The 14,439-nt window shown below is 46.0% G+C and overlaps 1 protein-coding gene, 1 long non-coding RNA gene and 1 other non-coding gene across 4 annotated transcripts in view; 2 read left to right on the forward strand and 1 right to left on the reverse strand.

Moving 5' to 3' along the window:
• Window positions 1-1,085: 1,085 nt before the first annotated feature.
• PRMT5 (protein arginine methyltransferase 5) lies at window positions 1,086-10,457 on the reverse strand. 2 transcript variants are annotated; one of them, XM_045450349.1, is made up of 17 exons: window positions 10,111-10,457; window positions 9,325-9,443; window positions 8,931-9,016; window positions 8,620-8,754; window positions 7,929-8,041; window positions 7,734-7,783; window positions 5,638-5,801; window positions 5,003-5,164; window positions 4,752-4,829; window positions 4,601-4,659; window positions 4,395-4,517; window positions 4,133-4,308; window positions 3,466-3,575; window positions 3,128-3,221; window positions 2,834-2,950; window positions 2,561-2,625; window positions 1,086-1,640 (listed from the first exon to the last, which is right to left on the reverse strand). In XM_045450349.1, the coding sequence occupies exons 1-17, from the start codon at window positions 10,218-10,220 to the stop codon at window positions 1,488-1,490; spliced, it is 1,914 nt and encodes a 637-aa protein (XP_045306305.1). In that variant the 5' UTR covers window positions 10,221-10,457; the 3' UTR covers window positions 1,086-1,487. The 2 variants fall into 2 exon arrangements, with proteins under 2 accessions (XP_045306305.1, XP_045306306.1); XM_045450350.1 differs by lacking the exon at window positions 9,325-9,443 and having other exon boundaries at window positions 10,111-10,224.
• LOC123583388 overlaps window positions 2,957-14,439 on the forward strand; it is a 29,273-nt gene continuing 17,790 nt past the window's right edge. Inside the window, exon 1 of the long non-coding RNA XR_006704844.1 lies at window positions 2,957-3,080. This is a non-coding gene — a long non-coding RNA (uncharacterized LOC123583388). The remainder of the gene's footprint in view (window positions 3,081-14,439) is intronic.
• On the forward strand, window positions 10,576-10,648 carry TRNAR-ACG. Its single transcript has one exon. It is a non-coding gene; the product is annotated as a tRNA-Arg (tRNA).

Raw genomic sequence — 14,439 nt, forward strand, 5'->3', positions numbered from 1 at the left:
GCCCGCCCGTAGCTCTCTCATTGGTTAGACGACTTGAGGAAGGCGGAGAATGCGGGCAAAGAACCAGCGGGAATGACTTCCTACCCCGCTCCCGAGCTCCAGGCCAACGCCGGCAGACAGAGCCGGCAAAGAGGTACAACTGACCTCTTTGCTAGTCCCTCCCTACTCTGATTTGCCGAGGGTTGCGTCGGACTTACCTGTGACAGCTTTGGAGATACTGCGGCACACGTCAGGAGGGATGCCGAACTCCACATCCCCATTCTGAGCTGGCTGTCTACACAACCCTCCCAACCATATCCTCTTGCCCTTAGTGCTTTGGCCCAGGGAAACACAAGTCTTGTAACAGATTTGTCTTCTTTCACATTCTGCCATATCGTCATTACCTGGTCCCACAGATCACACGCCTCCCACTGCAAGAGTAAACTTGGAAGATTCTCCTGGGACTCCGTGGGTGCAATACTCAGCCCTCTCTAACCAGAAAGAGAAGGAACTAAGGTCCATTCTCACATTCCAAGGGCTTCCATAATCTCCACACTTCACTTGCCCCATACGTGCTGCCAAAAACATAGCTGGTTATAACATCAAGAGAGCCAGAGTCAGAGGATCTGTGTTCCAGTCTTGAATACTAACTTCGTATCTATCAGTTTGATTCCTCCTCTGTAAAATGGAGAATTGGACTCTTAGGACTTCAAACTCTCACCTTGTGATTTTATTCAAACAAAATAGGTGCCTTCTTGCCGGAGATGCCTGGATGGCTTCCAGCTTCCCTTCCAAGAGGTAGCAAAGGAGCTGGTGGTGCAGCAGCTCAGAAAAGTGGAAGGGAAGCTGGCTTCACTCACTACTACATCTTTCTCCATAGTGGCAAAATTTCATCCCCAGAGAAAAGCCTAATCACAGGACCTAATGTACAAGACCTCTTTGCAGCTGGCCGAAAAGGCCTACAGCCAGGAGTCCAAGAGTGACCATTAAGCTTCCTGAATAGGGAACAAAGTTTTAGGGCGCTTTGAATCTTGCATAAGGGCACAGATCTGAATATGCATAGGTTTAAGTAAAGTGTGGGAAAGCAGAGGCAGGGGGCAACAGGGTTGGAGCAGGAAAAGGCTATAACTTCACTTTATTTGTATTTCCTCCCACACAAAACCATCAAAACAGGAACAGAGATGGGCAGGGAAAAGGGCTGAAAATTTGTTCAATCCACATGTTCTCAGGGCTATTCCAGGGAGCGCTTGAGGCCGAATGCCTGTTGGAGTAGCTTCAGATCCAGCACTAATTCCTCCCACCCTGGCCTGAAGTCTTCACAGATTGGTGGCTCGAGCCCTGCAATTAATTCTCATCCTTTGCCCACCTTGATGTAAGGCAGGAAAGCAGACTGAAATGCTCCACTCTGATGGGCAAGGGGAATCACAGCCCACAGATGTACTGCACTTTCTGTGCTACAGGAGCAGAACTTGAAGCTGCTTCCAAGGTCTCAACACTTGTAGGCAGGGCTAGAGGCCGATGGTGTATGAGCGGCCTGTGGGGTTATGAATAGCAGAACAGACTGGTGCTGTCACAGCCCACTCATACCACACCTTCTTGGAATTGCTGCACCGCCAGAAACGGACACAGATGGTCTGGCCTTCGCGTACCGTAATGGGCTGCTGTAAGAAGAAAGACAGGGAGGTTCAGGGTGGAGCTAATGAATTGTATGTGGCAATGTACTACTGAGCTAAGTGTGCAGAGAAAAGGATAAAACATGACATTCCAACCCTCATGAAGTTTATTTGAAGTCTTTCAGAATGAATTATCTGAACAATCAGACACTAAACAAACCATCAGAAGTGTGATGAGTGCTATGAACATGCAGAGAACATTGCGCTACAAGAGCACCTAGGAGGCAAGGCGAACCTAGTTCAGGCAGTCAGTTAAAGTTATCTGACAAGTGGAATGTTTAAGGGGACCTGGAATATAAGTCAGCTGAGTGAAGAGATGAACAAAGAACTTTCCAGGCAAAGGAGGTGTGAAAGCCTGAGGCAGGAAAGAAGACAGGGTATTAGAGAAACCAAAAGAAGGTCCACAGAATCATGATGAGCATTGAGTAATGTACAAAATTGTTGATTCATTATGTTGCACACCTGAAACTAATATAACACTGCTTTGTTAATTATACTTCAATTAAAAAAAAAAAAAAGGGCTGATGCAATGTAACTAAGGGAACAGTAGCTGAAAAGACAAGCTAAAACTAGATCACACCGTCTTACAAGGTTAAACCTTTCCCCTGATGGCAGTGGGAGGTCAATGAACGGTATTAAGCAGGACAGAGATATGACAAGATCTGGGCTTTTAAAAGATGACTCTTGCTCAAGGTAGAGACTAGACAGAAGAGGAGCCAGAGGAGATGTGGGGAAGCTAAGGAGACAGGCACCGCAGACATCTCAACATCTACAACAGGGATCCAAGAACATGTGGGAGTAGCAGAACATGGGTCATACTCAAGCATCCTCCTGAGAGCAGGGAAAGGGCAGAACACCAATGGCAAAAGTTACTCCTTAACCCATGGAGTATTAAAGGTGATTCCTACCTTAATAGGGAAGAGGATGGGAAACCATGAGAACATCCCAGGAGAGTGAGTTTCTGGACGGATACCTGTTTGAAAAAATAATGAAAACATTGAGGTCTCTGTGACTCTGCTTTTTGCCTGGGTTGAGGGGCGTGTCTTCTGTGAACAGAGAAACAAGTAATCAAAGATCCCCATTCATTGATTCTTGGGCTCCCTGTGCATCTAAATGAAACATTAACAAAACTGCCCAGGTAACATACTCATGCCCTGCCATCCACTGCCCCAGACACTCACTCAGGGTGATGTCCTGATAAAGCACAGTTTCAAAGTAGCCTGCAAAGCCATGTAGCACTGTGTTCACCTCCACAGGAAACTCCAAGGTGCAATAGCGGTTGTTGTCAATCATAGGATCTGTCAGGGAAGAGTTACGTGGATGACAAGGGGCCAAAAGCTCTAGACAACTTGGTAAAGCAAGAGCAAAAAACAGGATGGGAAGCCTAGACAGAGCAGACCCAGGATAGCAAGAGAAGAAACCAGAAAGGTAAGCTCTCACCCATCCAGTCAGAGGAGAGTCATGCGGGAACCCACCTCTGTTGGGATGGCTGAAGGTAAAACAGGGCTGGGGCGCCGACAGCTGGTGGAAGTTGTGCAGCCGTACCACATAAGGCATCTCAAACTGGGCCTGTCCCGAGAGACCAAGCAAGAGCTGGAGCAGACAGGCAAGACACACCTACTTCCCCGGGAAAAGAAGCCTGAGCCTCAGGGACACAGAAAAGGATAACATTTTCATTTCAACTTTCGCTTTCCCACATCCCCAGCTCCTCCATCACTTCATCTTCTCCAGTGCAAGAAAACAGTTGATGCCAACGTAGAAAAAGAAGATGACTAAAGAGAAAAGAGCTCTCCAGAAGACAGTGGCTCTTTACCTCAGGGTCACGGTCCTTTTCCCGACAGGCGCGGACCTCATTATACAGCTTGGAGGAGGAGATGGGAGCCAGAAAGGAGGTATACTCCCCAGGGATGCTCACACCATCATCTGGAGAGTAGGAGGGTCATATTAGTTCCCAAGGGATGAAAATGGTGCATCTAAATGAAGGTTCAAACCTCCTACATCAAAACATACCACATGTGACAACATGGAGCTGTCTAGGTCTGTTTTGTCTAGGTCCTTTCATGAGAAATTCTACTTTGAGGTTAACTTACAGAGACACAGGTTAAAACTGGAAACAACCCTAAAATATTCTAATCTAGTGGTTCTTAACTTCTGTAGGGTCATAAAGAACCTTGATATCTGGATGAAAGCTAAGCCCAAGGTACATATTACATCAGCTCAGGGAATCCACAGACCTCAGACTTAAGGAGGATCTGCTCTAGTCCACTCCTCTCATTTTACAGATGTGAACAGTGAGGTTCAGAGAAGTTACTTCATTTGCTAGGGCACTGACCCAAGTCCAACCCACCTTCCTGTAAACCTTGTCACCTCCTCCTAGGCTGCTGCTGCCTCACTCAACCCGCCCCCGCCCCCCAAACTGCCACAGCCTTCCAAGCTGAGAATCCATTCCCCTTACTCAGCACACCCCAGCCTAGAGGCACCTTTTAAGAAGTGTTGGGCTCCATCCAGGCACTCAGGTGACAGTTCGTTGTCAGCAAAGGAGCCCAAAAGCTCACTGACGATGATGTCTGCTTTCTCTGGAGCCACCCATTCCCGCATGTCCGATGAGACTACGGTCACCTGGCTTCCCCATTCTTCAAATTGCCAGTTCTCTAGCCTAAAATAAAGATAATGCAAGTGAGGACACTGGTAAGAAAAAGTGGCACTGGAGACAAACTTCCCAGCAAGGAGGTTGCTACTCACGTCACCACGGCATTTGGGTTCTTCTCCACAGCATACAGCTTTATCCTCCGGTCAGCCTGCTTGGCTGCCCTCAGAGAAGCATTTACCAGGGGACCCCGGCCTGCTCCCAACACCATTAGCACCCTAAGAAAGAGGAAGGGTCAAGCTGACTTAGCAGATAGAGAAGAGGTATGCAAATCTCTGGGATTGTGGGCAAGAGCACTCACTGGACATTGGTATCCTTCTCTTCGTCAGGCACTCGATCTAACAGACATTTATAGATGGCCTGGTGGAGGAAGGAGAAAAGACCTCATGGCTATGATCCCATCTTCACCCAGGACATCCCGGCCCTGTACTTGATCCAGACCCACACTATACCTGCTGATATTGAGAGTATTTGATGGGGTCCTTTTCAAACACTTCATATGTCTGAGATTCCAGATTGTCCATCAGTGGCTGACGAATGAGAGGAAAAAGGGAAAATAAGTTAGCCAGTTTCTGGCAAGGGCAACACACCAGAATACCAAAAAATTTCCCACTGCTTCCTGAGCTCTGGTAGGATTTTAGGGCACCTATGGTCAGAGACTCTTCTCCCACACCTCCCTCCTCTCAGAATACTCCAGACCCACCTGGAGTGGGGACTGCAGATAGTCTTCATAGCCCTTGGCAAAGAGTTCGTAAGCATTGGGTGGAGGACGGTTCTGGCTCAAGTATTCCAGGTACTGGAGGTAAGAACAGAACTCCTTCTCTGAGTGGTGGTTGGTGCCTGTGATGATGAACTGCACTTCCAGCTGTGAGAGAAGTCAGACCATCAGGTACAGTCCTCGAACCAAGATTCTGGGATATTGTTATGGCTTATGGCCAGAGAACCCTGGCATAAAATAAGGCCCAAACGATCAGTCTTCCAGTTCAACAGATATCTCCAAGTATCAACACAACAGCATGAAGCTTCAATAAACTTATAAAGCCCTCTAATGCCATATAAGCATCATCCTGACTCAAACAGCCCCATCGATCCTCACTGTAACATCTTAAATGAAACCTTCTGCAAAGTTCTCATGAGATTTGGTTCCTTTTGAAATGTTCTGGGGCTCCTAATCCCATTCGCCTCTTTGTTCTCAAGAGCTCCAATTTTGATGAAATCGCTCCCCAGAAACCAGAAAGGAAAAGAATCAGCCTCACAGAAAAAAAAAAAAGCACCACACATATGTGAATAAGGCAAGAGGATTAGCTGGAGTATCTTTGGAAACCTTCTACCACCCACCTTGAGGAGCCGGAAGATCAGCCTCTGATGCATCTTAGAAAGAACAGGAAATCCCTTCTTATTGGTCAGGAAAATGCTGGTGGGGAGAATGGCTGCTTTGATGGGCTCCCCAAGCCAACGATCAATGACATGGTTAGATGGGAGGTCGGCCCCAATTTCAAGAGCTACACGAGGGAAAAGAAAGTTAACTACTATATAAGAAGGCTTTCCTTGCTTTTTTGTGCAACATCTGTTTACTCCTTAAGAGCAAGGCCTACTGAGATGTAAAGTAGCAAAACTGCCCAGCAGCCAAGTATACATGAAACTCCTTTTTTTTTTTTAAACTTTTTTTTTTTTTTTTTTTTGAGACAGGGAGAGACAGAGCATGAACAGGGGAGGGTCAGAGAGAGGGAGACACAGAATCTGAAACAGGATCCAGGCTCTGAGCTGTCAGCACAGAGCCCGACGCGGGGCTCGAACTCACAGACCGCGAGATCATGACCTGAGCTGAAGTCGGCTGCTTAATCGACTGAGCCACCCAGGCGCCCCTGAAACTCCTGATTTTTTTTAACTGTATCCAGCTTTATTAAAGATACTTTTCATAAACAATCATGGTATTTCAGGCAGAACATGGGCAGACAATGTTAACAGGATACAGCAACTTTCAAACTCCTTTCTTTAATGGACTACCAAAGTCAGAAAGCCATTTCATAAAACCCAATGAAGTCTTCATTTGATGCTTTGAACAGGGAAAAGTTTAAAGAAATTTTAATATTTTATTTTTGAGAGACAGAGACAACACAAGTGGGGGGAGGGGCAGAGAGAGAGGGAGACACAGAACTCGAAGGGGGCTCCAGGCTCTGAGCTGTCAGCACAGAGCCCGAAGTAGGTCCCAAACCCATGAACTGTGAGATCATGACCTAAGTTGAAGCCAGACGCTTAACCGACTGAGCCACCCAAGTGCCTGAACAAGGAAAAGTTTAGAGTAAGGGTTGACATTTCACATTTAGCATGTTGTTAAACAACTTTTCACAAGCCAACCCTGATTTTGAAATGAAAATGGCAGAATTATCAATCTGATGCTCCACAAGCTAAAAGAGGAACTCTTTTGAGGGATGCCATCTCCATGGTGACCCTGCAAAGTCCAGATTGCCTGACATACTGGGAACCATTCTGACACTCGGGTCAGGTTCCAACAGGTCTCTGGGTTTAAGGAAGTCAAATCTATGTTGAAGGCAGAGAAGGAGAAGAGGACATAAAAAATGAATTTTAGTTTTTCCACACCATAAGGTGTCTGTGCCAAGGTGGCTAATGTGTATCATCATCAAGGAATCCCTCCTCCTGGGAACCAAAGAGGAAGTTTCTCAGAACTAGAAGGGAAAGGTATTTTCTCCCCCTTATCAATCTAGCTTCAGAGATATTCAATTAGTGACATTTGTCTTCCCCCTAAATAACAATGAAGTGTTCTGTGTACTAACAACATAGCTTAAAAGAAAAAAAAAAAGTAAACCAGGGATGCCTGTGTGGCTCAGTCAGTTAAGCGTCTCTTAATTTCAGATCAGGTCATGATCTCATGGTTCATGAGATTGAGCCCTGCATTGGGCTCTGTACTAACAGCGAGGAGCCTGCTTAGGATTCTCTCTCTCCCTCTGCCCCTCCCCTGCTTGCTCTCTCTCTCTCTCTCTCAAATAAATAAATAAACATTAAAAAAAGTAAAAAAAAAATCTTCATTTTAACAAAACTTGATAAAAAAGTATTTCAAGCTGTAAAGTCACCAGAAATACATAGTTATCAAAAATGCACACATTTCACTTGGCATCTCCAAAAACTCCTAATTCTTTTTTTTTTTTTTTTAATATTTATTTAGTTTTGAGAGAGATATATATAAGAGAGAGGGAGAGTGTGTGCAGGGGAAAAGCAGAGAGAGAGGGAGACAGAGGATCTGAAGTGAGCTCTGTGCTGACAGCAGAGCCCCATCTCACAAACTATGAGATCATGACCTGAGCCGAAGTCGGATGCTTAACCAACTGAGCCACCCAGGTGCCCCCAAAACTCCTAATTCTTACTCGCAGGAGGTCAGAGAAGGGATACCTATCCCAGTACCCTTGTGGACTTACCCACCGCAATCCTCTTGCTATAGTCACACAAGGTCCGGAAGTTGTGCCACCTGTCGGGGTCAAATACAGAAAAATACAGTCAAAAATATATAGCTCACCAATTACCACAGCTCGAGGAGACCTCCCTACAGGCTCCACCCTGTACCTCCCCTTATCCTCCCCTTTGCCCTGGCACAGCAGCAAAAGGAGACATACCACATCCATGTCTTCTCCTCTCCACTGTACTCCTCTGTGTGTGTACTTGGTGCATTCTCAATTATATCATCTCTCAGGTCCTCTGGGGCCACCAAGGGTACCCGCATCCAGAACTGCACATGAACAAGTACTCTATTTAGAACTCTTTGGAACTCACTAGGTCCAGAAAGCTTCCTTCAATTAAAAATATCTTGATCCACAGGGCACCTGGGTGGTTCAGTTAAGCATCCCACTCTTGATTTCGGCTCACAGTTGTGAGATTGAGCTACGTGTCAGGCTCTGCGTTGATAGTACAGAGCCTGCTTCAGATTCTCTCTCCCTCTCTCTCTGCCCCTTCCCCACTTGCGCTTGCTCTCTCAAAATAAACTTCAAAAAAAGAAAAATCTTGATCCAGCTCACAAGTTAATCCTTTTATGTTTTTCCCAACTTGTGGTTATATGCACATGTACACTTACCTTGTGTATATCCTTATGTAAACACCTGCCTTGTCCTTTATTGCAACTGTAAGTTTCTAGAAATAACTATACATTCTATATATTTTATAACAGTCTGCTCAACCATTTTTAGATGCTGGTAGGCAGTAATGACATGTCAGTTCTCCCAAATGCACTCTTTACTCAATGGCTAGGAACAAGAAAATACCTAGCAGACTATCATAACATGCAGCAGAAAGGGAGGCCCTTAGCCATACCATGGAGGAGTGGTGGCCAGTGTGGATGTGGTTGGTCAAAACCCTGGCCAAGTTTGTGTTATCTTCCTGATTTAGGGGCAGCAGGAAAGCTGGAAGACCCAAATATGCCCCAAAATTCAGCTCCTGTAACATGGCCTGGAATGGAGATCAAGAGGAAAAGGTTAAGAGCTAGGAATCCAATTAGCTTTAATTGAATTATATTAGATTTACTAAGTTATGGGAGAAAAAAAAAAAACAACTGCTCTTTGCACCCAGCGTGGTTATGAGCCTGACCTCTAGACAAATCCATTGGATTGGTGAAACAGTCTTACCGCCTCGGAGTTCCTGCGGATCTTCTCCACTTTTGAGTCTGGACGAATCCATGGAGAAAGCTTTCCCACAATTAGCGTATTCCAGTCTGCACTCCCCCCATCCAAGAAAGACAAAGACTAAATGAGGGTCAGCACTTTACTTGTTCAATTTCTAGTTCTTAACAGGGAATAAAGATTAGAGATGAGAGATAAAAGACTTTTTCTATCACAGATATGGGATAGCCTGATGCAGAATAGACTACAGCTTTTAGCAGGTAAGCAAGAAAACAAGAGTTATTTGTGTCCCAGGACTAACCAATATATCCAAGTCAGGAAAGGAGGAGAATGAGGGCACTGTTAAAGCAGAAGTTGTTACTGCCTCTAATAATTAAGGGGCATATGGGATGGTCCCTACCCCTTCCTGACAGCAGTAGGTCTGATCGTGTCTGGGGGCCCGGCCGATTCTTAGCAGGTTCCTGAGTGAACTCCCTCTTGAAACGCGGGTGGAAGACAGGCATGCAGAGGAAATCAAACCTACAACCGCGACAGACCCAGAATCGTCATGTAAAGAGAGCAGCAGTGCCCAGAAATCCAAGCAACTGGATTAGGCTATCTCAATTCTGCACAACCCTCTCAGCTGCCATCAGTCACCCGACGGGACTGCTGAGTTCAGCCCACCTTGGGGCAGATCACTTCCGCTGCACTGTGCCTCAATTTCTCCCCAAAACACAGGCATGGAAAAGACAAGGAGAGAAGATAAAAATCCACCCCAAGTGGATTTCTACTCTGCTGTCACCGGTTTTCCAGGATCGTCACATCCAGATTTGCCCCAGTATCGCCCATGCCTTCCCCCTTAAGATTTACCTCTTCTCCCTCTAGCCCCCTAACTCTCCCTCCCACTCTCAGACTGTAATCCCGCTCTCCAGGGCCTTGGAGATCTGTATGTCCCCTTTTCGAGTTTACCTGACAACTCCCCCGACTTTGGGGCTCAGTGACCACACACCTCCAATAAGTTTGGTTTTTTTTTTTTCTTACGCCCCAGAGCCTAAGGCTCTCCACCCACCCGCAAGGAGTAATGGTTTCTCCCGCCCTAATCTTACTCCGACCCCCTCACCCCTGCTTCTCGGGGATGACTAGTCTGTCCCCCCTTCGTCCCCGAGTTCGGAGCCCGCATTCCGCTTGCAGAGGTCTGGGCCCTCACCCCTGCTTGGCCACAGCCCCCAAAGTGTCAGCTATTTCGGGGACGCAATTCAGGTCCCTGCCGCTGGACACGCGGCTACCACCGGCACCTCCGACCGCCATCGCCGCCATCTTTTCCCTCGCGCTGTCCACGCCGGGATTCCTTGATATTAGCAGCCAATCAAAAAGCCAGAAAAAAAGCCCCCGGAAGGCGGGATGAGTCGCCCTAACAACCAGAGCGTCTTCCACGGCTTCAGAGCGAGAGGCGGAGGGGTGGGGAGTGGCTCCTCCCGCCAATCCGCGGGCTGCACAGTGGCTTACGGCGTGGCTCCGGAAGATCCACCAATCTCAGGGTCTGGTTCTCGACGAATTTCAATCTCCCAGAATGCTTCGTGCATTCATAGAACTCCGTCAAGGGACTACACGTCCCATGACCCCTGCAATATAAGCTTGAAGTGTCATCATTGAGTCGGGTGTAATTGTCTCAGGGCCAGTGGCGCAATGGATAACGCGTCTGACTACGGATCAGAAGATTCCAGGTTCGACTCCTGGCTGGCTCGGTGGGACTGAGACTCCTTTATTGCACCGCATGCGACACGGCCTTAAGCAAAATCTTTTAAATCTCCCTTCCTTTCCTTACACTCTTAGAAGTTTCCTCTTTTATCTTTTCGCACCTTCGTTTTATAGGTCTTAATTTGACTGAGTTCTGCAGCCATCTTATGTCAGCTTTTTCCGTTACCTAATTCAGAAATGACTCTTGTGTCACTACTTGCTTAGGTCCATCTAAGCAAGAGAATTGAGTTAATGGCTGGTGCTCTTAAAATGGGCTTTGTATGGGCCTTCGTATATTTACAAATAGATTGTGGAAACTCAGCCACTAATTCCTTGTGATTTTATATCTCAACACAAAAGGTAAACACACACACTCACACATTCGTGGTGAGGGATTACAGCGAAGAGGAGTCATGAAGTGCCTGGAGGAGGCCTGGGAAAATATATACACCCTTGTTAGAGGGATGGAAAGAAGCAGAGGAATGAAGCAAGGGAAGACACGGGGAGGAGAAAGGGAATACCTGAAGGCGGGGAGCCCAGAGGTGTTGAGGGCCTGGGAGCAGGGATGGAAAAGAGAACACAGTGCAAAAAGCCCTAAGAAGGAGGCGTTGACAACACTTAGGGACTGCTTCGCAGGGCGCCAGGAAAGAGGAGTCTGGGTTCTGGCCTCTGTGAGTGAAACAAGAAAGGAGAGAAGCGGGTTTAGGGAGAATCAAAGTTCGGGTTTGCAAGTGCTGAATTGATTGGGCGCCTAGGGGGCGCTGTGTAATAGAGAGTTGGATGAACAGTGAGTGATCTGATCTGAACCAGAGAAGATTTGGAAATGCCAGAAGAGAGGTAGTGATGAAAGCCACGAGACTGAATGAGATCATCCTGGACCGTTGGGGACAAAGTCCTTGGAAACATGGAAAGAGTGTGGATAGGATAAGCTCTAAAGAGCTCTGGGTGCAACGATAAATGCTCCTTAAAGCCAAACAACTAAGAAAAGGCATAGAAAAAGCCTCAAGTGGTTGGAAGTGCTTTTGTCCCATCATTACTAGTACACCTACTACAAACTACTACTAGTAGACTTTATTTCTTTGCTTAAGTTTATTTATCTATTTTGAGAAAGAGCACAAGCAGGGAAGGGGCAGAGAGAGAGAGGGGGAGAGAGAATCCCAAGCAGGCTCCACACCATCAACACAGAGCCCCATTTGGGGCTCTGACTCACCAATCATGAGATCATGACCTGGGTAGAGGTCAAGATTCGGACCCTTAACCGACTGAGCCACCCAGGCACCCCTAGCACTTTATTTGCTAAAACAGTTTTAGATTTACAGAATGATTGAGCAGATAGTACAGTGAGTTCCCATGTGCCTCCCCAGAGCTCTCTTTGTTATTAAGATCTTCACATGTATGGTACATTTATTGTAATTCAGGGACCAATATTGATAAATTATTATTATCAAAGTCCATAGTTTATTCATATTTCCTTAGTGTTTACCTAATGTCCTCTTTCTGTTACAAGATCCAATCCAGAATACTGTGTTACATATAGTTGTCATGTCTCCTTAGGCTCCTCTGGGCTGTGACAAGTTTCTCAGTTGTTCCTTGTTTTTTTTTTTTTTTTTTTTTAATTTTTTTTTTTCAACGTTTATTTATTTTTGGGACAGAGAGAGACAGAGCATGAACGGGGGAGGGGCAGAGAGAGAGGGAGACACAGAATCGGAAACAGGCTCCAGGTTCTGAGCCATCAGCCCAGAGCCCGACGCGGGGCTCGAACTCACGGACCGCGAGATCGTGACCTGGCTGAAGTCGGACGCTTAACCGACTGCGCCACCCAGGCGCCCCTCAGTTGTTCCTTGTTTTTGATGGCCTTGATAGTTTTGAGAAGTACTGGTCAAGCATACTATAGGATGCCCCTCTGTTGGAATTTAGTTTGTCTGATTGTTTTCTCATGATTAGACTGGGATTATGGGTTTGGGGAGGAAGATCACAGAGGTGAAGTATCATTTTCATAATATATCAATAGTACATACTATCAACATAATTTATGACTGTTGATGTTGACCTTTATCACCTGGCAAGAGTAGTATTTATCAGGTTCCTCCACTGTAAAATTACACTCTCCCTACCACCTCCCATCCTGTGCTCTTTGGGAGGAAGTCACCATGTGCATCCCACACTTAAGGAGTAGAGAGTTCCGCTGACCCTCCTTTAGGGTGGAGTGTCAACAATATTTATTTGGAATTCTTCCCTGCAGGTCTTATGAGTAGGTGGTTGTCCACAGGAAGTGGGTGAGTGCTCTACCAACATTTTAAGAGGTAAAGAAGAGTTTTCAGGAGGCCTGCTTGTTCTCTGCCCCAGCTGTGCCCAACCAAACTCTACATTCAGAGAAGACTTATGAGATGTGGTTTCTTCTTTGGAAGCTAATTATCTGGGTTGTGGACCATCTGTGCTCCTGGCATCTTCCTCCTGATGTCAAGCTGGTGGCTGCTCTTGGCTGTTGGTTGTTAACTAACCCATCCATGAGTAAGAGAGAGAGAGAGAGGAAAATCTATAAAACAGTAATGTCAGTTTTGCCATCATTAAAATAATTTTCAAAAGAATATGTGTAAAAAGGGCTTGGAATTTGTTTGGCCTTAAAATAAATTCACATGGGCTGCATTTCATTTCTCTGTAATGTCTTTGGTTTTTTCATTCAAGATGTCCTCAGCTCTAAGGCAAGCATGATGCTGAACAGCTCACAATAATTCCATACCATGTTGTTCCCAGTCTTTCCTACAGCACTTACCTGTGACTTAAAAAAAAAATACAGCAAATACTATGGGTCTATCTATATGAACCAGAGAAGCAGAAGGCAAGGATTGAAAAAGAAACAGAGAACTTTGTCAAGGACTTGGCCCTAAGCATAAAGTCAGAGCTGGCAAAGTCTGTCTTCTGTTCTGACTCCCTCTGCCCTGCCCTCCGTGCTGAACTCTTGTGCTCAGAAACATGTAAGTCACTGATAGAAGGCCTCCAGATCCAAGCCTTTGCTGAGATGAGGGTAGGGAGATGGTAGGACAGTGGGGCAGATACAATATTATTTTTTCCCAACAGGAGCCAGTGACCAACAGGCAAAGCACTGGAAACTCCTCTGGAAAGGAAACAGTATCATCTCCCAGATAATTCTCTCCTTACCCCCTCCCCACCCCCACCCTTCCACACCATCCCTAACCCTGCCTGGCATTCCTCACCTTCAGGCCCAGTTCTTCCACCTGATCCTGTTTTTGTGACCTTGTTTAAACACCTGCAGCCCATTGTAAATGCTCCTTTCATCTCTGGTGCTCAGCTCCTCCCTCAGCACTTGCCTCCCTCCCCAGGACCCCTTCACTCACCTCTGTGCCTGCCCAGCCAGCTACACTCTTCAACACCAAAATAATGGACCGTTTGACCCTCCTACTGCTCCAAATTGCGCCTGTACAATCAAGGCTGTCCTGCAGCTACAAAAGTGGCGGAGTTACTGAGGCAAAATAATCTGTGCCGATTTGCATTCTCTTCCTTGTCATCTCTATTATACAGTGTTTATCTGTCAAAATGAATAGAAAGTAGAAACTGTTCTGGAACATAGAAAAAGATGGAAAACTACCCAATTTGTTTACGAAGCCAGAATATATCTAATATCAAAACCTGTCAGAAATAGCACCCCCTCAAAAAAACCCTATAGACAAATCTCACTTATGCTGCACATAAATGTAAAAATAAAAAATATTTAAGATTAATACATAAAGGTCAACAGTATATTAATATAATAATTATATACCACAACCAATTAGAGCTT

The sequence above is a fragment of the Leopardus geoffroyi genome, chromosome B3 (genome assembly GCF_018350155.1).
Source record: "Leopardus geoffroyi isolate Oge1 chromosome B3, O.geoffroyi_Oge1_pat1.0, whole genome shotgun sequence".
In the NCBI taxonomy this organism is placed as follows: Eukaryota; Metazoa; Chordata; class Mammalia; order Carnivora; family Felidae; genus Leopardus; species Leopardus geoffroyi.